The sequence below is a fragment of the Charadrius vociferus genome, unplaced genomic scaffold (assembly GCF_000708025.1).
Source record: "Charadrius vociferus isolate BGI_N301 unplaced genomic scaffold, ASM70802v2 scaffold61, whole genome shotgun sequence".
In the NCBI taxonomy this organism is placed as follows: Eukaryota; Metazoa; Chordata; class Aves; order Charadriiformes; family Charadriidae; genus Charadrius; species Charadrius vociferus.
The window spans coordinates 1,248,738-1,273,683 of record NW_009646945.1 but is presented as its reverse complement, the minus strand read 5'-3'; the positions used below and the strand labels follow the sequence as shown (position 1 = coordinate 1,273,683).

At 39.8% G+C, this 24,946-nt stretch overlaps 1 protein-coding gene across 1 annotated transcript in view; it reads left to right on the top strand.

The window, feature by feature from the left end:
• The window catches only part of PITRM1 (pitrilysin metallopeptidase 1), a 37,898-nt gene that overhangs the window by 8,126 nt on the left and 4,826 nt on the right, over positions 1-24,946 (top strand). The window contains exons 4-25 of the mRNA XM_009895120.1: positions 12-183; positions 1,034-1,140; positions 2,116-2,267; positions 2,702-2,816; positions 2,924-3,020; positions 3,429-3,589; positions 4,864-4,990; positions 5,724-5,812; positions 6,382-6,510; positions 8,295-8,408; positions 8,844-8,940; positions 13,953-14,087; positions 16,301-16,439; positions 17,561-17,677; positions 18,853-18,985; positions 19,724-19,844; positions 20,651-20,727; positions 21,034-21,199; positions 21,324-21,424; positions 22,392-22,512; positions 23,322-23,393; positions 24,859-24,944. Of these exons, the coding sequence (XP_009893422.1) occupies positions 12-183; positions 1,034-1,140; positions 2,116-2,267; positions 2,702-2,816; positions 2,924-3,020; positions 3,429-3,589; positions 4,864-4,990; positions 5,724-5,812; positions 6,382-6,510; positions 8,295-8,408; positions 8,844-8,940; positions 13,953-14,087; positions 16,301-16,439; positions 17,561-17,677; positions 18,853-18,985; positions 19,724-19,844; positions 20,651-20,727; positions 21,034-21,199; positions 21,324-21,424; positions 22,392-22,512; positions 23,322-23,393; positions 24,859-24,944 (2,628 nt within the window). The remainder of the gene's footprint in view (positions 1-11; positions 184-1,033; positions 1,141-2,115; positions 2,268-2,701; positions 2,817-2,923; positions 3,021-3,428; positions 3,590-4,863; positions 4,991-5,723; positions 5,813-6,381; positions 6,511-8,294; positions 8,409-8,843; positions 8,941-13,952; positions 14,088-16,300; positions 16,440-17,560; positions 17,678-18,852; positions 18,986-19,723; positions 19,845-20,650; positions 20,728-21,033; positions 21,200-21,323; positions 21,425-22,391; positions 22,513-23,321; positions 23,394-24,858; positions 24,945-24,946) is intronic.

Genomic DNA, 24,946 nt, shown 5'->3' with positions numbered 1-24,946 from the left:
CCGTGGGGGAGGGCGTCTCCGTGGCTGCGGTGGCGCCGCCGGTGGGAGCGCGGTTGTGCTGAAGGGAAGTGTCGTTTCAGGGCTTTCAGTCAGAAGTCGTGGAGGTGGAAGAGTGTTTCGGCCAACGAACGGGCGCTGCGGTACAGGGAGGGCCAGCAGATCCACGGGTTCACTGTGGAGCAGGTAGGCATCGCCCTTGGCCTGCGTTTCCTCTGTGTCCGTATAGATAAATCTTCCCATGGCTGGAAAGTGCCTAAGTGAGGCCAGGAGGCCTCACGCTAAATATCTATAGATGCTTTGGCTGGTCAGTTAAAAATGGTACAGTAGTTACCTCTCTGCAACCAAGTTCTTCAGGTAATGTTAACATGCGTTCCTACAGGGAGCTGACTCCTCTAGGGTAAATAACGCGCTCCCGGAGTCTGTGTGTGTGGTACAGATGCTGAGCATTTGGTGTGGTCTTCTGAAAGTGCAGACAGATAACGGAACTTCACTGTGTGCTGCTTTATGAAATACATTCAAGTAATATTGTATCTTCTAAGCTGCTTTTAATACCTTTGTTAAGAACCTGCAATGGAAATAATATGTCGAATTTCTTTTCACTTTTTTAAAGAAAAAAGCAGAAGCAGAGAGTAAAGGTAATTTGCAAACCGTGATTGCTAGTGACAGAGCTCGTGGTAGAACTGTGCTCCTTGACTTTTGTTTGCTGCCCTAAACACTGATGTTTGAATATATGCCTTTTCTTTGTATTTCTGATCGAATTTTTCCGGTCTTAATGTCTGTACTAGGAGAGTATAGTTCTTTGGTTGTACTGTATTTTAATGTTGTTTTTTTTTTTAACTTCATTTTCCATTTGCATACTTTTTTTTTCACCTCCCAAACCATACGAACAAAGAATTTATTTAATACTGTATATGACAGTATTATATGGCAGTATTATATACAGGATCAAAAAGCTGATCATTGCTATATCATCCATGATCTACTTGACTTGGTTGCAGTCACACTGTAATACAGACGTTTTCTTCCAACGCAGGTGACAGCTGTTCCTGAGTTGTTCCTGACTGCAGTGAAGCTTAGTCATGACAGTACAGGAGCCAGGTATCTACATGTGGCTAGGGAGGACTCCAATAATCTGTTCAGGTAAAACATTAATGTATATATAGCATACTCCATCTCGGCATCACCTTGTGCTTTCTAAATTGTAATCCAGTTTCATAACTGTTTTTTTCTGTGATAACAAAGAGGACAGTACGTCCTTTGTGGGATTTTTGTAGTTTTTTTCACGTTGAAGCAGATGTTACGAGGCCTGTTGTTCAGTCTGCTGCTCAAAGCAGGGTTGGCACTCAATTCAGATGCGGTTCCTCACACGTTTATTCAGGTGAAAATTTCCAAAGACAAAGATTCTACAACCTCTCTGGGCAACCTGTTCCCAGTGTTTGAATGTTTGTATAGTGGGCTTTTTTTTTCTTGTTCATTAATATCAAGTTGGAACCTCCTTTGCTTCAATTTATGGATGTTGTCTCTTGTCCTTCCATTATGAATATTTGTGCAAAGAACCTGTCTTCATCATATCCTCCTTGTAGGTATTGGAAGGCAGCTATTGAGTCCCTCTGAGTCCTTTCCTTCTCCAGGCTAAATAAGCCTCTTTTTCTCCGCCTCTTTTCACAGTGAATGTGCTGCAGCTTCTGACTGTCTTTGTGGCTCTCCACTAAACTACTTGAAATTTATTATCATCTCTTCTGTATTGGTGAGCCGAAAACTGGACCTTCCAATAAATTGGCTTATAGTTGCAAGACATAAACAGGTTCTTTTTACCATAACCTTCCATGAAGTTTTTTTTTTAACCTTTTGGTTAAAAAAAAAGTGTGCAGTTACATGCTAAGAACTTCTGTACTGCGTCCAGAAGTAGAAGTGCAGAGGTTGTACACCTTCTAGAAGAGGTGGCTGAGGGCTCAACTCGAGAGTCTTTCTTAAGAACTCAATAACTCTGCATCCTGCTATATGCCATGTTAGTTACTAGACAGCAATAATGTTCCTGTATGTCTCAGCTGAAGATAGGAGGTGGGTAGACTTCCCATCACAAATAACCACGTGCCTCTCTGCACTCTTTTGCAGTATACAATTCCGAACCACTCCAATGGACAGCACTGGGGTCCCGCATATCCTCGAACACACTGTGTTATGTGGTTCTCAAAAGTATCCTTGCAGAGATCCGTTCTTTAAAATGTTAAATAGGTCGCTGTCCACTTTCATGAATGCATTCACAGGTGAGCCCAAAGTAAATAATACCATTTGAAATGCCTGAGGTGTTACTGAAGGAGAGCTGTCTGTTGGGTCTCCTTAATTTCCCTTTGGAGAGCCATTATTAAGTGTGAATGTTGTGAGTGAGAGATTAAAAAACTAACAAGGCAAGGCAACAAAATAGATCTTGTTCATTAGGTAGTTACAAAGTCCCAATAGAGGTGGATCCTTATCGTATGCAACAATGCATTTAATTATTTATATGTATGGCAAAAGCAAAGATTTCATGGTAAAATAACTGCAGTGTTAAACTTGTGTGTATTCCTCAGGAAAAATATGTCATTTAGAAAGTTTCTTTTCTTCCAGTTCTTTGTGTAGAGCAGACATTAAAAATAAATGAGGGCAAAGTGCGTCTCAGACTTTCTAAAGTTCTGATCTTTTTACGTTTATTTATATGCAGCTAGTGATTACACACTCTATCCATTTTCAACACAAAATCCCAAGGATTTTCAAAATCTTCTGTCAGTGTACCTGGATGCAGCTTTCTTTCCATGTTTGCGGCAACTGGATTTCTGGTAAGATGTGGACAGCTTGAGATGTATGTAAACCTTAAATTAAAAAAATAAAACCCCCAAAACCAGAACCCTCAAACTCACACACTTTCTGTTATTAATTTTTTTAGGCAAGAAGGTTGGAGGTTAGAACATGAGAACCCAGCTGATCCTCAGACACCCTTAGTCTTCAAAGGAGTTGTTTTTAATGAAATGAAAGGGGCATTTGTAAGTTTTGTGAATGTTTGTTTTAAGATTTTACACGTGGCGAAGTGGCTTAAGCTGCAGGTTATCAATGGCATTATTGCACCAGAGATTTCCATTCCTCCTCTGTGAAATTTAAGTCCTCAGTAAAGTCAACAGTCTGTTACATGGTTATTCTTAAAGTCAGCCTGTTGAAAGTTTGTTTACATATAAAAGAGCATCCTGCTAATGGATTTTATTGTAGAATTTTCTTTGAAATTGACACGATAATGTAGCTAGTTTTATCTGAGTATATGGGACTACAGAACGCAATGCTTATGCGAGGAGGAGCTCTTGTGTAAGTTAGAGCTCTGAGGTCTTATTATTGAGCACCTTTTATTTTTAAAATGTGTTTTGATGACTTTTACTGAAATGTGGTGTTTTCCTCTTAAGACAGATAATGAGAGGATATTTGCACAGCACTTGCAGAATAAAATCCTTCCTGATCACACTTACGGTGTGGTATCTGGTGGAGATCCATTGTGTATTCCTGATCTTACATGGGAGCAGCTTAAACAGTTCCATGCCACACATTATCATCCAAGCAATTCCAGGTATCTGAAGTTTGTGACTAACTTACTGCGTTATATAGTGTGTTAGCACTGCGTTTGTATTTGTGTGAGGGGAAAACCAGCAACACAGTGTTTCCATTGACATGGCCAGCACCTTAAATAACCTATGCCCTCCAGCAGCTAGGACAGCATCGAAGCAAGGAATTTGCTCTAGGGAGAGAAGCGAAGGGTGAATTGGAAGCAGGGGTTACTGCGAGAGAGACGGCTGATTTTTCTAGAGTACATCTACCTGCTTGATTATGAGGATTTGTTTTGGGGATTTTTGTTTACAGATGTTTCAGCTTGAACTTAAATGGCTTGGAGGGAAATGGAACATACTAATAAGTATTTGGCAGTAATTTTAGGGAGCTATGATACAAGTAGCACAGATGAGTGTAGGGGTTCCTATCCTCCTGAAGTCAACCCAGATTAAAAGTTATTAAAAGAAATTACAAAAGAATGGCTGTTCATCTGCTTCTGAAGCATACATTACTGTGTCAGGTTCTAAATAATGAATATTCGTTTGAGTCAGATACTAATTCTGTGGGTACTGATAAGGTATTTAAGCTAAAAGTCAATTTGAAAGTGATACGGAGAGAAATCTATAGCATCGTTGTTTCTTCTGCACCGATTTTGTGGTCAATGTCTTAGTCTGATTAGTTGCAACATAAGCTTTTGTCATGGCAGTGAATTGTCCATCCTTTGTTTTTCTCACCATCCCATGTATTCTATTGTACCTGTGTTTAGATTTTAATGGGGGAATAACATTTACCTGAGACATGCCTTGTGTCTCAACATATTTTAATTCAGTGGAAGTCACCAGTGTTTCTTGTAGGTATGGGAGTGTGTGTGGTAGACTGACCCGCAGAACCCAGCCATGTTTTATAGATCAGTTGACAGACATGCATCATTGTATTTTATGCATTATGTGTGAATTTGGTGTTCTGAGACTTTAGAGCAGCAGGATTCTGGCTTCAATTGCTAATGTTTTTTCTTGGAACATTGTATATTGCTACAACTAAATGAATTATATTTTTTGTGGCCTTTGAAGCATAAAACAGGAGCTGAAATATGTGGAATTTTACCAGGAGATACATGAACTTTATGTATGTGACAAACTGGTGGGTCTTTAAATAAGGGGCCTTACAAAGCATGTTTCATTCTAGATGTGACTGAATCACTGGAAAATGCATGAAATTCAGAATATAATAAAAGCTGTTACTGTAAATTTAATGTAAAATCTGATGCTTAATCCCAATCTTTCATATGAAATGCAGATTTTTCACTTATGGTAATTTTCCACTGGAGCAACATTTGAAACAAATACATGAGGAAGCATTGGCAAAATTTGAAAGAATTGAATCAAAAACTGATATCCCAAAACAGAAACTCTGGGAAAAGCCTGTAAGTAAAAAAAATAAAATTAAAACGAAACGAACAAAAAGAAACAGTGCACATCAATCTTGGAATTACAGAAACTGAGTAGAATACGTTAATACGTTAACATTTTAGCCCAGCCTACTGTAGTTGTTTGGGTTTTTTTGTTTAGAAGTGTGTTTCTGTGTAAATGAGCGGGGAACTACGTTTACTTTTGAGTTTCAGTAATGTAATGATTGCATGCAGTTGTTTGTTTTTCTTATTTCCAGTTTTCAAATCCCTCAGCATTTGGAGCACTGAACTATTTATTAATGGAAAGCTTTCAGTGCTACTGTTAGAAATATTGATACTTAGTGTCAGGGAATATTCACTCTAATGAGACCTAAACTTCCAAACATTGGTATCAAAAAGAACATTTTCCTTTCTCTCCCTCCCCCCTCCCCTTTTCCTCCCTGGCTTGTCCAGAAGCATAAGCATTTCTTTGAAACCCAGCTCAGAGTGTTAATTATGGCCAGATTTTCTTGATCCTCTCCTCTATTGTTCACTTGTTAAAAAAACTGAGATATCACTCATATTTTTCAAGATATCCCGTGTTTGTGTATGTATTCATGAATATTGAGCTTACTTAAGAGGATCTGTAAAATTATTTTAAATCTTTGAAAGGAAGGTGCTATGAAGATGCCAGCAGTCTCTTTTTTTTTTATTCGTAATTTCTGCTCTGAGTTTAGTCTGCATCAAACGTATTTATTACACTTTACAGAGAGAACACAGTGTAACGTGTGGCTTAGACTCATTTGCTGCTGATCCTTCCAAGCAGACAACTGTCAGCGTCAGCTACTTGTTGACGGAGTAAGTGTATCAAAATGAAATTCTGAATCGAAGGCTCACTGTAGAACTTTAGGCGGTATCGGGCATATTTCCTGTCCTTCAATCTCTCTTCATAAGTGTCATCTTTAAGTTAAATATTGCCATGGGAAATCTAGATAAATTCTATAGTAAATGAAAGTTTAATTACTAAGCAGATTTTTTTTCTGTCTTTTTCTTTAGCAAATAAACATAAGGAAAATCAGCTGTTATCTTACAGAACTGTTCAGTGGATTAGACTTTTGGGAACGCTGGCTTCCTGTTTTTCAACTTCCTGCCGTGTGCAAGCTTTTCTGTATGACCCTACTACTAACTTTTATCTACCCTTTCAGCCTAATTTAACTTGCTTTACTGCTAGTTATAGTAAATGAAAGACGCAGAACTTTTAGTTCCCTAAGGTTTGTTGCAGTGTTCATAACTGGCAATTATTTCTCCCTTGATCCCTCTACGTTGTTTTGTAGAAGTAATTTTTCTGAAATGAACTTAGTGATGATACTGGGTGTCCCATATCCATAGCTTGATGTTGTTTTTAAGAGCTCTTCATTTTTCTTCAGTATTACAGACACTTTTGAAACATTTACACTAAGCCTGTTGTCTTCACTGTTGGTTGATGGGCCAAATTCTCCCTTTTACAAAGCGTTAATTGAGTCTGGTGTTGGTACAGATTTTTCTCCTGATGTTGGGTAAGTGTCGCAATTTACATTTCATCACTATAAGCAATATTAGAAATGTTACAAACACTATTAGGTTGGGAGGTCATCTGTCATACAGGCAATTTACACCAGAATAATCTTACTTTAATATTGAAACATCTTAAGGGTTTCTACTGCTGAACTGTAAAGCATTCTCAAGTGTAATTTTTGGCTTGTCAAAATAATTTGATAGAAGCTATGTTAGTTTAAACAAAGTTGTACTGTTTAAAGCTTATCAACAATGGGTAAACAAAAAAAATGGGTAGACAAAAACACAGTATAACTTCAGTGCCCTGATATACTTGGTGTTTTCATCTTGGCCATTTAGTATTACTCAGAAGAGTTTGCTAGCTCTTCTCTGTACTGTGTTATCTTTGCTTTTTTGCTTTAATTCTGTGATTTAGTAGCAGGTAGGTTTTGCACAAATGTACTTTTGTGCAGTTAGGTGGCATTAACTTACTATCACCTCATATATAAGGGTATTTCTGCCAATGCTTACTTATTCAAACTGTAGCTCTTGCAGCCAGTCTTCTGAGCTTGCTCTGCACTGCAGGCTAAGGGTGGGTGGAGTGTCTTTACTCAGCTGCTCATCATAGTTTGCTTTTATTGTCAACCGAAAGAAAGAAGCGCTTTCAGGGCATGTTTCATCTGACTGATTTTTAGACTTGAGGATTACAAAAATTCTGCCTTTGTCTCCACTGACTGTCTCAGATGTTTGAGTGTGAAAGCTTAATATACTCATCTGATTTTTAATGCCTTAGGGTACTCTGCCTGGCTTGAACTATCTCTGCGTGAAGTCACGGGCTTCCTGCAAGTCCTGCGTTATGCATGCCAGTGCCATGCAGATATCTTAATATCACAGGGCATCGCAGTAGAAATCAGTGTTTAGCCACTGAAGTAATGATTCAGTTGTATGTTTTGTCTGCTGAGCGTTTTCTAGGTGGACTGTATTAATATGGTGTTGAACCATACAGAGAATTGGCTTTAATTTGCCTTAGTGACACTGCTGATGAATCAATCTAGAAGAATAAGTGAGTCTAAAGATCAGTATTGCAGAATTCAGCACCTGAGTCTGCCATTGAATTCCTTTGGTGGTTTTTACACACGGAATAGTGGATGTTTAGAGTTGATAAGCACCTATTGCTTTTTGTTTGTTGGCCTTGGTTCAAACTGCTGGGTGTTCTGTATTTCTTCAAGTATCAATTTGTCTCTCTAAAGATGAGTTCTTATGGTTAACCCTGCCTGACAGCTTGGACAAAATTACCTTCTTTTTTTTGAAAGTCCCATGAAAAATAATTACAACAAACACGAAACACTTCACCTTCACCACTTACTCTACAAATACTGTTTTAAAAGTTCAAATGTAGAAGTACTATTCCACTCACCTGCTTACGTAGAATGTTTGTGTTTGGCGTTACAGGCAGCTAAAATTTTCACCTTAAAAAAAGACTTCTTAACCGGAAAGTACTTACAGATTAATGGGAAGATGAAAAGGAAAGACCAGCTTTTCTGTAACTGCTTTTCTTTCTCTAATATCATATGCTGTATATTTTCTTAACAGTGTGCTGCTACTACTACTGAAATAGAACAAAAACATACTTTTAAATTCTCTTTCTTGCCTCTTTGGTAATAATTTTTCTTTCTATCTAGCTTTTAAAATCATGTGTGTGTGTATTTGGAAATGGCAGGTGGTTTTCCCCTTATTCTGTCTTTTCTGGCAGGTTTAATGCTCAAGTTCTAGTACTTGTCACCAATTTGAATATGTTTTATTCTAGGTTTAATGGCTCAACAAGAGAAGCTTATTTCAGTGTGGGTCTACAGGGTATTGCTGAAAGAGACATTGATACTGTGAAACAGATAATTGCCAGAACAGTTGATGAAGTTATTGCGTGAGTAATGATAAATTTTTGAGAATACAGTTAGTTCTTTCATACACTCTTTTATAATTAGATATTAATAATATATTATATAGACATATAATAATACAGGCATATATGTAGTAACATGCCTTAAAAATTGAGTTATATTAAAATAAATGCACAAAAGAATCGGTAATACTGTTCAATACTCTTAAAACTTGTATCTACTACTTCCTGTATTGTAGCATATTCATCAGCATAACCTTCAGGGGTTTAATGATATTAATGCAGTTTCACTAAATGACACAGCATGATAAGATTATTTCATATCAATTTTAATTCAGTGTGGAAGACATTATGTTGTAATGCTTCCTTTATCGATGTTATAATTCATTTTCATAACTTCACTTAAAGTGATTAGTGTTAATGGATATGATTTCCTTCTCTCATCACCCCTTCCCAAAGGAAAGGTTTTGAGGAAGATAGGATTGAAGCTCTTCTTCACAAAATTGAAATCCAGCTGAAGCATCAGTCTACAAGTTTTGGACTTGCTCTGACATCTGTAAGTCTGTATGTGTGCCCATAGGTGGTGCTTTTTTAAGTATGGATGAGAAACCTGTCTACATCTTTACGAAATACGAGGTCGTTTTGTAGACTCTTGATATGTAAAACTTTTCACCTAAGGGCTTTTCCTTTGTCATCTTATGTACATCTTTCTTCCTTCTTTTCGGTAGCCTTCAAACTATTGCTGGACTCCACACTGTATGATTTAATCGGGCAGTGAGCCTGTTGTCTTCGCCTGAATACTAGCTTTGATTGCAATAGCACCGGTTACTTCTGTAAGAGAGGCATGCCATACTGCCTCTTGGGACTGTATGTTTTGGCCAGGTGTCTATGTACTTTTAAAAGTCAAATAAGGGCTATGTTTTTCTATGGGATTTAGGGTTGTACTGCTGTAATTTAATTGCAAGATTCACAAGTGAGAATTTACACTAATTCAATTCTTGGCTTAAAATTTTGATACCAAAGCTGTTATGGAAGATGTGGTGTCTTTGAGTCTGCAAGTTGTAAATTTTGGGAGCAAGTTAACTGCAGATCAGGGCCTCTTGCTGCCTCTTCTTCTCCAGTGTTCTCTCTTTTTTTCTGCTTTGCAGCAGCTTCACTTGCTTAGCAGCTCTTCTGCTTTGTGTCTCTCAAGTGTTGTATATTCTTCAGCATGAACAGGAGTTCGTTCTTTGGCATGCAAAGTTAGGTAAAGAAGCAGAGCCCTGAATTAACATGAGACTTGTAAATGGGAGAGCACAACCAAGAACTGTTTCAAATCAGATTGCCATACAGTGAAACGGACAAATTGTGGATATTTAACTGTCTGTCATGTATCATAGCAGGATCTGGCGAAATGTGCCTGACTTCGGTACTTTCTAGCATGTCTTCAGACTGAGTAATTCCGTCTGGTAAAATATTTACGCATATACTTTACCTTTCAATATTTTGAAGTCTTGAAGTTGATTCAACTGTTAGGACTTAATTCTAGGACAGAATGCTCTTAATCAATTCTTGCTTTTAAAGACCAGTCGTACAGCATTTGGTGTTCATACTCTCGTAGAGGAGGGTTATATTTCTGTTCATTTGGCTGAGCTCATGTTTTAGAAGTTGACCTTGAAAAGGGCTGAAAGGGAGCTTGTTGTAACTATAGTAATCATAGAATGGTTTGGATTGGAAGGGACCTTAAAACGTAATGTAGTTCCAACCTCCTTGCTCTAAGCAGGGCTATCTTTCTCTAGGTCAGTTACTCAAAGCACTGTCCAACCTGTCCTTGAACACTTCCAGTGACAGGGCATCCACAATTTCTCTGGGCAGGCTATTCCAGTGTCGGATGACCCTCACTGTAAAGAATTTCTTTGTTACATCCAAACTAAATCTACCTTCTTTCAGTTTAAAACTGTTGTCCCTTGTCCTGTCAGTACAGGCCTTGGAAAAAGACTCTCTGTCTTTCTTATCAGCCTCCTTCATAGGTCTCCCCGAAGCCTTCTCTTCTCCAGGCAGAACAACTGCGGCTGTCTCAGCCTGTCCTGATAGGAGAGGTGCTCCAGCCCTCTGATCATTTTTGTGGCCCTCCTCTAGACAAATAAGTGTCTGTCTTGTACTGTGGGCCCCAGAGCTGGATGCAGTACTTCAGGTGGGGTCTCACCAGAATGGAGTAGAGGGGGAGAATTGCCTCCCTCAACGTGCTGGCCACACTTCTTTTCATGCAGCCCAGGATATGATTGGCTTTCCGGGCTGTAAGTGCACATTGCGGCCTCATAACCAATTTTTCATCTACCAATATCTTCAAGCCTTTCTCTGCAGGGCTGCTTTCAAACCATTCATCATCCAACTTGTACTGATGACTGGTTGTTGCTCCAGCCCAGGTACAGGACCTTGCACTTGGCCTTGCTGAACTTCATGAGGTTCCCATGGGCTCATTCCTCAACCCTGTCATGGTCCCTCTGGATGGCATCCCTTCCCTCAAGTGTATCAACTGTGCCGCTCAGCCTGGTGTCATCTGCAAACTTGCTGAGGGTGCGCTCAATCCCACTGTCAATGTCATTATTAAAGATATTGAACAGTATTGGTCCCAATATGGACCCCTGAGGGACAGACACCACTTGGTACTGATCTCCATTGGGACGTTGAGCCATTGACCGCAACTGTTTGGATGTGGCCATCCAGCCAATTCCTTATCCATCAAATAGTCAGTCCATCCATCAAACATGTATCTTTCCAATTTAGTGGCAAGGATGTTGTGTGGGACTGTGTCAAAGATCTTACAGAAGTCTCAAGATAGATGACATCCGTTTCTCTTCCCTTATCCACCAGTACAGTCACTCCGTTGTAGAATGCCACCAGATTAGTCAGGTGCAACTTGTCTTTTGTGAAACCATGTTGGCTATCACAGATGGCACTGTGTCATTTTAAACATTGTGTGGTTAATTTTTCTAACGTCTATGCTGCATTCCAGTGGTGTGCTAGCTTTACAATTAGAAAGACGTTCCTCTGTGTGATGTGTTTATTTAAAAGACAGTACAATAGGCGAACCATTGGCTGAAGGGTGGGGCTCAAAGAGTTGTAGTAAATGGCGTAACATCCAGCTGGAGGCCAGTCACTAGTGGTATTCCCCAGGGCTTAATAGGGCTGGTTCTTCTCTGTGTCTTTATCAATGATCTGGACACAGGAGTTGAGTGCACACTAAGTATATTTGTTGACAGTACTAGATCAGGAGTTGTTGTTGATTCCCTTGAGAGTAAAGAGGCCTTACAGAGAGATCTGTTGATAGATTGGAGCCCTGGGCAATCACAAACTGTATGAAATTTAACAAGGGCAAGTGTGGGTTCTGCACCTGGGACGGTATAATCCTGGATGTACATATAGCTGGAGGGATGAGGCTGGAGTGCAGCCCTGCAGAAAGGGATCTGGGAGGTTTTGTTTTGATGGTAAGCTCAATACGAGTCACAAAGTCAAAAAGGGCCAACCATACACTGGGTTGCATTAAGGACAGTGTAGCTAAATGATTGAAAGAAGCGATTATCCCACTCAACATTGGTGTGGCCTCACCTCGAGTACTATGTGCAGTTTTGAGCTCCATGATATAAGGACATAAAAATATTAGAACCTGTGCAAAGGAGGGCAGCAAAGTTGCCAGAAGGGCTAGAGGGCATGACTTATGAGGAGCTGTTGAGAGTACTAGGTCTGTTCAGCTTAGAAGAGAGGAGACTGAGGGGTGACTTCATTGCTGTCTACAATTCCCTCATGATGGGGAGTGAAGCAGGAGGTCTCTTTTCTCTGGTGTCTGGTAAGAGGACGTGATGAAATGGCTTCAATCTGCATCAAGGGAAGTCTAAATTGGGTAGTAGGAAAAAGTTCTTCATGGAGAGGGTGGTCAAGTACTGGAACAAGCTGCCCGGGTGTCCTGGTTTTGGCTGGGATAGGCCAAAACCTTCATAGTAGCATGTATGGTGCTCTGTTTTGAATTTGTGTTGACTACACAGGGATGTTTTAGCTATTGCTGAGCAGTGCTTACACAGCGTCAAGGCCTTTTCTGCTTCTCACGCTGCCCCGCCAGCGAGGAGGCTGGGGGTGCCCAAGAAGCTGGGAGGGGACACAGCCGGGAAAGCTGACCCCAGCTGACCAAAGGGATATCCCATACTGTATGACACCGTGCTCAGCAGTAAAAGCTGGGGGAAGAAGAAGGAAGGGGGGGGCTGTTTGGAGTAATGGTGTTTGTCTTCCCAAGTCACTGGTACGTGTCCTGGAGCCCTGTTTTCCTGGAGATGGCTGAACACCTGCCTGCCCATGGGAAGCAGTGAATGTATTCCTTATATTGCATTGCTAGCATGCCCAGCTTTTGCCTTCTTAAACTGTCTTTATCTCAACCCATGAGTTTTCTTACTTTTACCCTTTCTATTTCCTCCCCATTCCACTGTGAGGGGAGTGAGCGAGCGGCTGGCCGGGGTTGGGGTTAAACCGTGACACCAAGGAAGTGGTCATGGCCCCAAGGCTGTCAGTGTTTCAGAAGAGTTTGGAGAACTCTTAGATATATGGTTAAAGTTTCAGATTGCTTACTGAGAACCAGCACTGAGTTGTTGTAATGACCCCGTGGAAGCCTCAGATAAGGAGTGACTTATTTCAGGAGAATTAACTCAAGCATGTTCTAAAAGAATACTATTCTTTAAAACACAATAGGGAATTTCTACAGAATAGATAATAATAGATATTAGTGCAAAAGTCTGGAAGGCTTGTCATACCTGCTTGTAATTAGAGAGATAAGAAAAGAGAAGGTGGTTTTGACAGTTCTGATGCATTTGTTTTCTGTGTGCTTTTAAGGGCTTTTTCTTTCAAATGTTTTGGTTTGGTTTTTTTTATTTTGCTTTGTTTCATTTTGTCCTCATTCACACAAGAGTAGAAAGGGAGAAGGTTTTGATATCTTGCTTTGTGGTGTATTTGAAGAACCTTCAATAGTGACTCAAGCAGACTTGATAGTCTCAAACAAGAGAATAAAACTAGGATAAAAATCCTTCCTAAATAATATCCTGGGGATATTTCTGGTTTTTCAGTATTTTCTTTTTCTAAAGTCCTGTCTACGTTTGAGTTACCTTACTATAAATCATTTCATCTGACTGATACAATAAATGGGTAGACTGTAATATTTATGTACTACTTTTTCTACTGCCTGTTCCTTTTTTTCCTTCTTTCTTGGGCTGAAAAATGAATTTATTTTAAATGGGAGGGAGGAAAGAACATTGCAATAGCTTTCCAGAATACAGATATACACACCTATGCAAAAGAAAGAAGGGAAGAAAAAAAAAGGTAGTTTGGTATGATAAAATTAGAGGAGAGACTGGAGAGAACAGGGGACAGATGATGATAGAATAGTCCTTTAATCTGAACAAAGGTTTCAACTTTTTTTTTCTGCTCCAGATGTATTAGAACTACTCATTATATGTCTGCTATTCAAATATAAATAGATATAGATGCTCTCAGTTGTAGAAATTCAGATGGATTGTCCTGCTTACCTAATTATTCTTTCTCATTCAGTATATAGCCTCCTGCTGGAATCAAGATGGGGATCCAGTGGAGCTTCTGAAGATTGCAGATAAAGTCTCTCGGTTCAGGCAGTGCCTTAAAGAAAATCCCACGTTTCTTCAGGAAAAAGTTAAAACATATTTTAAGGTAGGAAAACTTACGGAAAAATATCAGCAGTATTGATTTTTAAATAACGATTTTGTATTTAAAATTAAACTGAATACTAATTCTTCATAACCATACTGTCTATTTTTAGGTGTAGATGAACAGCAGTGCTTTTGAATGAAGCATGTTAATTTTAAGTGGTTGAAGTGAAAACTTTTCAAAACTGGAAAGTTTGGCTGGTTAGACACTTGGAAACATGGGCATGTAGGGATAGGACGAGGGGTAATGGCTTTAAACTGGAAGAGGATAGATTAGATATCAGGAAGAAGTTTTTCACTCTGAGGGTGATGAGGCACTGGAACAGGTTGCCCAGGGAAGTTGTGGAAGCTCTGTCCCTGGAGGTGTTCAAGGCCAGGTTGGATGGGGCTTTGAGCAACCTGGTCTAGTGGGAGGTATCCCTGGCCATGGCAGGGGTTTGGAACTAAGTGATCTTTAAGGTCCCTTCCAAACTAAACTATTCTATGATTCTATGAAACATGCATGTTAGAACATTGATAAAATGCTAATGTTTTGTGAACTGTGATGCCTGATGCTATAGAAGGGCACATGAGTATTTCCTGAGAAGCTCAAACATAGAGAATTACAGACCTAGTTATGTGTTGCTTAATATTGGCATAGCAAGGTGTATCTCTTCTTCCTTGAAAAGATGTTGGTTGTAAATAAGATTGTCTGGTGCTCCTCATGTTCACTGAACTGCCATCTGCATTTTGGTGTCAGTGCTAATTGCTTTCTGCTCTTTTTCTTGTTTTCCTCTCCATATGTTCTACTGGAGTTCTTGAAGAAATAAAAACAGTAAAGGCATTATAACATTGGATAGTTCTGAAGCCCTGAATTAGCTAATGCCAGAAAGAAAAAATCCAGTGACAGCAGTGCAAAAGTGGTTTGGGGGTTATTTTGTGGTATTTGTTTTGTTGGTGGGGTTTTGGTTTTGTTTGGGGTTTTTTCCCCAAAAATTGTTCAAGTTGTTTTGAAGGGCAGATCTATTATAGGTAACTGCCAACCTGATTAAATAGCGAGTAAATGCTGGTTCTCATATACTCAAAGCCAACAAGAGGCAGTAGCATCAATTGAAATCTGTTTTTCTAAAGGCATTATTAGTGTCTGGAAGTAGTAGAGGGCATTAAGGTTTCAGCTTTTGCAGGGAAGAAATAAGGGATGCAGTGTTTTGGAGAACGTCTTTTACTGTGCAGTTTTGTGGAGGGGGCTAAGGCAAAAACGTGACTCAGGAAGTAATGAGAATAGTTGTATGTTCTTTTATCAGAAGATTATGCACTGTTATAATTTGTGCCTGGAGATTAATAAAGCAGGAAGGCCAGGAGCAAGGGAGAGAATGCTGTTCATCCTGTCCATTTTAACATGCCTAGTTAATTTTGCATTTCCCTCTTCAGCTCTGCAGTCAGTCAGGTTTCTGTAGTCTTTCCATGGCTGAGATAAACTCATAAAACAGAATCCGATTACATTGCCCCAAATTATTGGCAGTGTCTGTCAGTGACAGATGCTGCTTTTTCAGGTCTACTTTGAAATGGGCAATTTTTGAGGTTGCTATCTTTTTGAATAGCCTCCCAGTATTACATAAAATGGAAGCCGCTTGAGTAATTTTGTTATTAAAATTCCACAGTCTGGTATAAACAAAGAGAAATGCAACAGCAGTTGTGACACTTGCATAATGCATGGAGTTCTCTGGCAGCACGGCTGATGTAAAGCGTTTCTGAGCAGGATAAGGCATGTACATTTTTCATCATATGGGATCTCTGTGCGCTCAAGCTTGGGCAGGTTGAAAGAGGTGTTTAATGAAACCCTCCTGCATTTAAGCAGATTCCCTATCTTAGAACATTCTCCAGATAAAACTTGTGGCACGCTGCTCTATAGTGTTTCGTACGGTTGTTTAACCTTGATTTAATTAAACTAATGAGTACTGTGTGCTGTTGAGGGATTCTGACTCTATACTAAAATTTCACAAAGGTTGTTCATGCTTGTTCTTGTGGTAATCTGCCTCTCTTCACCACCCTTTTAGCAGACTGTTTTGTATGAAATGAAGAGTTTAAATGGCCTGTTTGTGATACTTTTGATAATATGCAAGCCAAATGATGCACAGACTGTTTTTATCTACTGCTGATGAAGCAATAATCTGAAGCAAACCAGGAGAAAGTTGCCTCAAAATTAATAATGCTTTCTTTTGGGATATATTTCTGCAGGATAATCCACATAGATTGACTCTGTCAATGAGTCCAGAGGAAGACTACCATGATAAACAAGCAAAAATGGAAGCAGAAAAGCTGGGAGAAAAGGTCAATGCTCTTTCTGAAGAAGAAAAAACCCAAATCTTTGAAAAAGGTTAGCATGCTTTTTCATCTTTTTATTTTGGCAACTGCTTAAAAACACAGTCAGTTTTTTAGCTGGTGTTCCGTAGAGTATCTTAAATTCTCAGACACTCTCCAGCATTTGCTCTGAAAGGGATGACTTTTTTTGTTGGAAGTTTGTGTATGTGTTATGGGGTCATGCAGTGTAGTGTTTACACTACAATGTGTGATTGGTATATTCCATTAGTTTTAACACTCAAAAGTAGAATGATCAATGTCTCCAGTAGGGCAGAATTAAGGAAATTGTTTTAAAATATCAATCTGCTTATTCTTTCCCATATTAATTTGCACTAAGTACAAGATGAATTCCAACATTTACCTTGAAGCTGTTTATTTTTGAGCATATGAAGTCTTCTCCCTGCTCCCAATAAAACATATTTTGCAATTTTATTTCTATTTTTTTCCCTACTTAAAAAGCCAACTATAAAAATAATGTTGTGTTTAACTTATTCTGAGCAGTAACTCTAGTTTGGAAACCCTGGGCAGTCATCTAAACTTGTGAAAACAGTGATCTAGTCACAGAAATCCTTCAAGAAAGTGGCATTAATCTTCTGAAGTTTTGGTACTAGGCAGGGGATAGCAGAGCAGAAAATCAGACGAGGCTTCCTACTTGCAAAGATAAATTGAAGAGTACTTAGAGGTGACTAGGTAAAATCTCAAAGAGGCTGAAATGTAAAATTAAATGCAACAATTTGGCTGCATCAGTGTACTGACAGAGCATTTGAGTAAGAACTGGGGGGAATGGGTTAGAAGGTTCTTACCTGCAAGGTCTGGGTTGCGTGGGTTGTCTTTGCCGAGCTGGGTAACAGGACAGGCTGGCAGATGCCGCTTTGTCAGGGTTTAAATTGCATGTTACTGTAAACTGGATGTGAAGGGGGGATTGGCAAGAGAATTTACAAAGACACAGTGTTCTGTTTGCTGTTGCAATGTGATAATCTGCAAATTTGTTTCAGTAAAATATTTCAAAGAACTGTTGATAGAAAATGCTAAACTTAAACTCTTGTGTTTTTCTGATCTGTATCAGCTCAGTAGGCTTTAACAGCATTTTCACTAAAAGTTGGAAATGACAAACTGGTATTCTGCTCTCCTCATTAGGTTTGGAATTAATTGCTCTTCAAAGCAAACCTCAGGATACTTCTTGTCTCCCAGCTCTGAAAGTGTCCGACATTGAGCCAAGAATCCCATTCACTGTGCTGGAGACAACACTTGCAGGTTGGTGTAACCACTATTTCATCCTCAAAAGAGCAACACTACTGTATTATTATCTAGCTGCTTGCCCAGCTTTTGCTCTTTTTTGCTCTTTACAAAGCATACGTGCTCTGTTTGTTACGGTCCTTTTTTTTCTGGTCCACCATCTACCATCTCTGTGGTAGACAGTTTGCAGTGGATCTGCAGACACTTCGCTTCCTGCTGTCGCCTCCGAGGGGCAATGTGGGGCTGTTCTCAGCTGGAACCAGCCACCCGCCCTTCCAAGGGCTCCTGCTGCCAGCTCCCTGCTGCCTGCTTACTCACTGCCTGCCCTGCCCTGCAATCAGAGGAGTCTCTAGGTGGCAAGCTCCAACGCTCTTGAGCAATCTCCCCACTTTCCAAACACTTACGCAGGGTGCAGCACTCCTGGCAGCTTGTGCAGTGATCCTTCCTTGCTGCTTTCCCTTCCTACCTAGTTTTTACAGAATGGGATGTATAGGAGCGATAGGAAAAAAATAAAATAATTGTCATCCTTCGTAACCTCAGTGCAGATTTCTCCCTACTTTGCCAAAGGGCTGCCCCATGGATTGATAGGAAACAAGAAATTGTAGATCTCAATTTTGATACAGTTCTGTCAAAATCTTGCAGGTAATACTGCTCTGCAGTGTATTTCTAATGGAGACTTTCCTGCAAGAATTGCTAGCAAGTGTCAAGTACTGTATAATTTTGATACTAAAATGACCTGGTTTTGTGAAAATTCTAATGTTTATATTCTAATGCTCTGGCTTAGAAGAGAACGTACAGTGTGGGAACCTACTTTCCTCAACTTGTTAGGTGATGAAGGGAAAAATAAGGGAGGAAAAGTTCTTCAGTTGTTCGGAAACAAACTACCATTCCTTTGTTTGAATGTTACCTCTAAAATATGGCCTCTGTCGAGAGAATTCTCTCATCGAATTGTCCAGGTGTCCATTACCATACCACAGGCAGGAACAATGCAAACTCTTCAGGCCAGTGTTCAGTGCAATGTGCAAAGTTAAAACAAGAAGTCGCTCTGAAGGGCCAAAAGAAAATAACTCTTAATGTGAAGTTCTTGTAAGAAATTGTTTTGGTTTTATGTATTTATAGTAGAAAGCTGTTGATTGTTCTTTGCTTTTGGTTTTTGTTTTTTGGTTTTTTGTGTTGGTTTTTTTTATCCGTAGCTGATGAAATTCCTGTCCAGTACTGTGCTCAGCCAACGAATGGGGTGGTTTATTTCAGAGCTGTTTCCAGCTTGAACACGCTTCCCGAGGAGCTCAAACCATACGTGCCGCTCTTCTGCAATGTCATTACAAAGTGAGAGGTTTACTTTCTTAGAAGCTAAAGCAATAAGATATAATACGGCTTACTGAAATAATATTGCTTTTAATAACTTCAGCAACTGTTCTTCTTACAGAGGGCAAATGCTGATAAGTTGGTGTCCGGCAGAAACCGTGGTCTTCCCTCTTCCCCACAGAGCTGTCAACTCTTTTCCCCCTCTCCAGCAGTCTCTGCATTGCTTTGTTCCCCAGCATCAACAGAAGCGTTCCCCGAACAGATTGGAAAATTGATAGAAATGAAAAATAGCCTAGCAGAAATTAAAGTTTTCACTTGGATAGATATTTTTTTTTTTTTTGGGGGGGGGGTGTCTAATTTCACAATGTGGTCACAAGAACATTGATCCCATCGTAGGGGAAAGAGCACCACAGGGCAGAACAAGTCAGCTGTGCTGGAAGGAATCTTATTCTTTTGATTGGTGGTAACAGTTTATGTGGTGTTATTACTGTCGTTCCGTATGGACGTTGGTAGCAAGCCTGCACAGAAAGCACACTTTTTGATACACTGTTTTGAATTAACAGCTTGCTTTAATTGAAAAGCTTGGTGTATTGTTTTTTTCTTTCATAAGGTGTAAAGTATTGTATTTGCTTGATAATGCCCCAAATTGTTTGGTTGCTAGATTAGTATTGGCCTAAACAATCATCTTTGCAAATGGCATATGGATCCCGGTTTTGGCATACACTGCAAATGGAAATAAATCTCTCTTGTTTTTCACAGAATGGGATGTGGAGCCCTTGATTACAGGGAGCAAGCCCAGAAAATAGAGCTAAAAACAGGTGGTATGTCTGTCAGCCCACATATCATTCCAGATGATTCACACCTGGATGTGTATGAACAGGTAAATTAATCATAAACTTTAAGACATTACACTTGCAATAACAGCTCTGTAGCAAAGGGTCAGTCAGGGCTTCCAGGTAGAGGGTCAGCTCATGTAGTTTGAAAACTTAGCATATAAAAGGACTCGTGCCTTTTTAAGATACACATTTGACGATTACAGTAACTTAGTAGTTTAAGGGGAGTACTCGATGTCATGATCCATTTTAAGGCAGGGCTTCACCAGCATCTGTCACCGTATTTTTGAGTGCTGCAAAAAATTTTGGAAGCAGAGAGTAGAGGACAGAATGGTAGAGTGTTACACATAGAGATTGCTGTCAACCTGTGTATGTCACTGTTAATGTGGTTCAGAAGGACAGAATGTTTGCAAGATCATTAGGTCTTCATATTGGGGGTAACAGTCCCAGCAATATCCTCTTAAGATTTTTTCCGACTTGCTGGGATCTGCTGCTGTGGTTTGCTCCCCATGGTTTCTGCAGTTGAATTCGGGAGACTCCTTGGCAGCAAGGTGCATCCCCACAACAGTTTTATTGGTACTTCATGAGAAATACAAGAAATTCTATTTCTGAACTGCTACTTACTGTTGGGAAGGGGTAATTGACAGGCTTGCTTTGTGCGAAGAACAATCACATTTCAAGTCTTCTCAGATTTTAGTAGCACAGACTGCGTTAAAGTGATTTTGTGATGTGTAGCATTAGGTTGGCATCATTGTATCACTTTCATAAGTTATTGTGCATTTCTCAGGCCATTGCTTTGGTTGTCTTGTGTGAAGGGTTTTTTTTTGTGTTTTGTTTTTCTTTTTTCCTTTAGGGTGTGCTCTTTTCATCTCTGTGCTTGGATAGAAATCTGCCAGACATGATGCATTTGTGGAGTGAAATATTTAACAAGTACAGTACATTGGGTTTTGTTTGTTTGTGTTTTTGCATGTGTCTTGGGATTCTTTTTCCCCTCTTCCTCTAACCATTCTCTTCTTAGAGATCCTACTTCAGGATTTCTTTTTATAACTATCTTTGAATGGCTCCCAGTTTCTAAACCTAAGTATTCTATCATTTGCATAACTGTAGTGGATTAAACAGAGAACCAACAGGCTAAGAGCTCTTTCTTGGATTTGGGATAATGAATGATTCAGTATTATAAGTTCCATTGGTGTGCTTTTGTATGAGACCTACAGACCTACTTCAATACTTTTTCAGCCCCCGCTTTGAGGAGGAAGAACACTTCAGAGTGCTGGTTAAGAAGACTGCCCAGGAGCTGTCGAATGGGATTCCGGACTGTGGGCATTTATACGCCTCTATTCGAGCCAGCAAAAACCTTACGCCTTCTGGAGAACTGCAAGAAATGTTCAGTGGGATGGATCAGGTGAAAAATTAGTGGCATCCTTCAGTGAGGCCCAAATCCTTGACTTTGGAATTACAGTGCTCCTTTTTGCCATTTTTGTCTATTGGTTTAATGTATAGTCTTTCTGCCTTCCTTTCCTGCACAGGTGAAGTTGATGAAAAGAATAGCTGAAATGTCTGATATTAAACCGATACTACGCAAACTGCCACGCATTAAGAAGTATTTATTAAATAGTGACAACATCAGGTGAGCTCCAGCTAAAAACAAAGGAGCGTTTTGGTTAGAGGGAGGCCACGGCCTGTGAATGCGCATCTCTGTGTGCTTCGTGAAGTACTGGGGTTTTGTGAAACAGGATGTCTGTGGGAAAAACTAGAAAAGGGTTCTTCGTTTAAATTCTTCTTGCTTACAAAGTGGTAGCTCTGGCTTATTTTGTTCATTTTTTAACAGGTGTGAGAAACTTAGGGCAAATTTCATGTGTAACTACTGTACCAAAAGTGTGTAAATGACCTGTAGGATTTTACAGAAATACTCAAAATTCTGCCTTTTTATTTTTCCTTAAAGGTGCCCAGGAGTCAAATACTGTTATGTTGTATTGAAACAGTAGAATGAAATTTGTTTGGGAAATTTTTATCCTAAAATGAAAATAGCAACATCTGAAATCTGCTTTGTGCGTATATTGGAAAAAGTAAGAGGGCACTTTAAGGTGTTTAGCGTCAGCCACATTAGTTCCAAAAATAAGTCCATTTGAAGTTTCAAAAGTTGCAAAGTTTTGTTTTGCAAAGCATGAAATGATGAGTAAAATTGTAGAAATATCTATACTGCTCAAAATGATGGTAGATCTGCCTGTAAAGAGAGAATACAGAGGACACTCGTTTTTTGTGAGACATTTATATTTTGCAAAACTGATGTAGTCCTGTCCTGCGCACAGAAGCGGTTTGACAGCTGCTGCTAAAGCTTGGGTCTGAAGATGTTTTTGGGCAAGCAAAAGAAAAGCAATTGGACTGTGACTTTTTTGGGGGGAGGCATATCAGATGCTGGATTATGAGTATTTTGGGTTTTTTTTCTGTGATGGTGATTATCGGTGACTGCAGATCTAACATTCTGATGATTTTATAGAAAATGCTTAGGAAGACAACATGGTGCAAATGATAAAGGGCTGTCCAGTCCGAAAGCACAAAAACATATTTAAAAACTTGGTATGTATTTTTAACAGATGTTCAGTGAACGCAGCACCTCAACAGATATCAGAAGCATCTAAAGAAGTAGAGAAATTTATAAAGGGCATAGCTAGAAGTAAAAAAGAGAGAAAACCTGTTCGTCCCCATGTGATTGAGGTAAGAAAGTACTTTGTTTGTGACTAGGGTTGGATTTGATCTTGTATAGAGAGCACTGTGCAACCAGGAGCAGATCCTTTGTGCTCAAATACCCTGTCCATACAAAGATGTCTGAAGAAATTTGCAAGACTCAGCTCTGTGTGAAGCTGCTGTCTCTGTGTTTTGCCACAGAGGCTGTCTTCACCACGATAAAATAGACAATAGTAATCCTGTAGATTAGCTGTCAAGCCTTACCCTGAGGCTACTGCTTTTGCGTGGGATGTGGAAAAAGAATTTCTTACTCTTTCTGTCGCTCTCTTTGTCATATAAAACTATAATTTCTTTTTTAGCTAAGCTTTACTTGAAATGTTGGCCAAAAGGCAGTAGGGCATGATGTGCAGTTCCTCAGTTGCGTGGGAATTTGTTTCATTGTCTGGATGTTGAGGACATTTGGCACAAAATGTGCTTGGATTAATAGAGCTGACCCAGAATCTGCTCTGTCAATATGCAGATCTGTCTTAATTTCTGATGAGACTGGAATAAGATCCCAGTTCCCTACCCGTGAGGGAAATGATAGTCTGAAACTTTCTGGGCCTCAGTTAATGTCTGTCTTGGTGTCTTTCAGTGCCAAATTGCTGTTAAAAGGAACCATATTTGGTATTTGCTTAGAGATTCAAATATAAAGAAGTAATTGAGTAGCTTGCTTAGGTTTGTGAAGACACGGTCTGATGGTGGTTTCAAAGAGGTTCGAAGGGTAGGGGTTGCATCTGTAATGTTATTAGTCTAAATTGTCGAATCATCTTTTGATATAAGGGCTGGGTCTCTTGTAGAAATCTTCAGAAGTCAAACCTGTGGGAAGTGAAATGCTTACTGGTTTGCAGATCACGAGGAAACTAGTTAATGTAAGTACATTATTGGTTGGGGATGTTGGTGTTACTGGGCTCTTACTGATACTAATGGTCCATCTCAAGCTGTTACAGATTCTCTTGCTATTTAGAAGCACACGGCTCACAGTTCCGCCCTCTGACTGGATTGTTTCTTTAACCTAGCTATCAAACTTCTTAATCCCTCTGTGTCATCTTCTTTGTTATCTTCCCTTTGGTTCTTATGTGAAGATCATTTAGCTAACTCCACATCCACTCACGTGGGCAAATACTGGCTTGTGCTGTCTCTTGTAAGCGATGCTTACTTTATTTTTAACCTGGCTTCTTTCAGAACCAGGCTTGTGTGGTGTCACTCCCAGTTAATCCCTTCCTTTCCTTCCTCTCCCTAAATGATTCTGAATGCGAATCACACCTGACACAAGAGCATCAGTGACACTTAAGTAAAAATGAAAATCTGTATTTGGCTATAGGAGAGAAAAACAACTTAGTGTACCCTGAGCTGTCCTTTGAGAAGGCGGCGGGGAGAGCTCAGCCCACGGTTTTGCTTGCAGACCAGTGATTTATACGCTGCTGTGCTTGGCCCAACCAGCCAGCGATGTGTGAGGGGCTGGGCAACGGGTCCTGAAGTTCAGAAAGACTTGGGAGTGTTGAAATGGGGCCATAAAAGCTACTGGAGGTGTGTAAGGCTCTGCTCATCACAGAATCTCCTAGATTGGAAAAGACCTGTGAGATCATGTAGTCCAATCATTAACCTGACAAGCCCACCGCTAAACCATGTCCCTGAGCACTGTATCTACACAACCCTTAAATACCTCCAGGGACGGGGACTCCACCACTGGAGTACTTAAGTAAGGACACGAGCGTGTCTGTGTGTGAAAGAGTCAAAGAAGCGAGTGCTGCAGAGGCCTGGAGAGATGCAGAGGACTGGAAGTTTTGAAGTGGGGGTGTAAGGAAGAGTTGTATTTATTGCAGGAGGTGTTTGAGTAGTAATTCATACAGCTACTGCTGTTCATAAATAGTTTGCTGCTTTTTTTGTGGGTTTCAGTTTCTGAATCTGGTTTCAATATCTAAAATTGAATAGATGGACTGAAATATGATGTTTTGACCACGAATATATGTGGATGTAGAAGTGGAGAGTTCTGAACACTTGTTTCAATCACAGTAAAGCCATGGCAGGCCAAGCACGCCAATCAAAACTCCGTGGTAGTAATACAAGGCCTGCACAATTGAGAAGTGAGTGCAAGGATGGGTATGACGTACAGAGTCCACGTACTTTAGTTTCCCACAGCAGTTCTGTGTACTGGATTGCTAAAATGGGCACAAGCGAAATGTCAGTGATTGCAGTGTAGGTCAAGTGGCAGCTTTAGCATTTGTGTGTCTATATGTTTGGCAGAATTTCATAGTTCTCAAAAAACCCAGAGTACTCAAATGGAGAAATTGTCTCATCTATGCTGACTATGACAATAATGCATTTTTCTTTTAGGATCCTACTTTCAAACCATGCCAGATGAAGACCCATTTTGTACTTCCCTTCCCAGTGAACTACATCGGGGAATGCATTCGAACAGTTC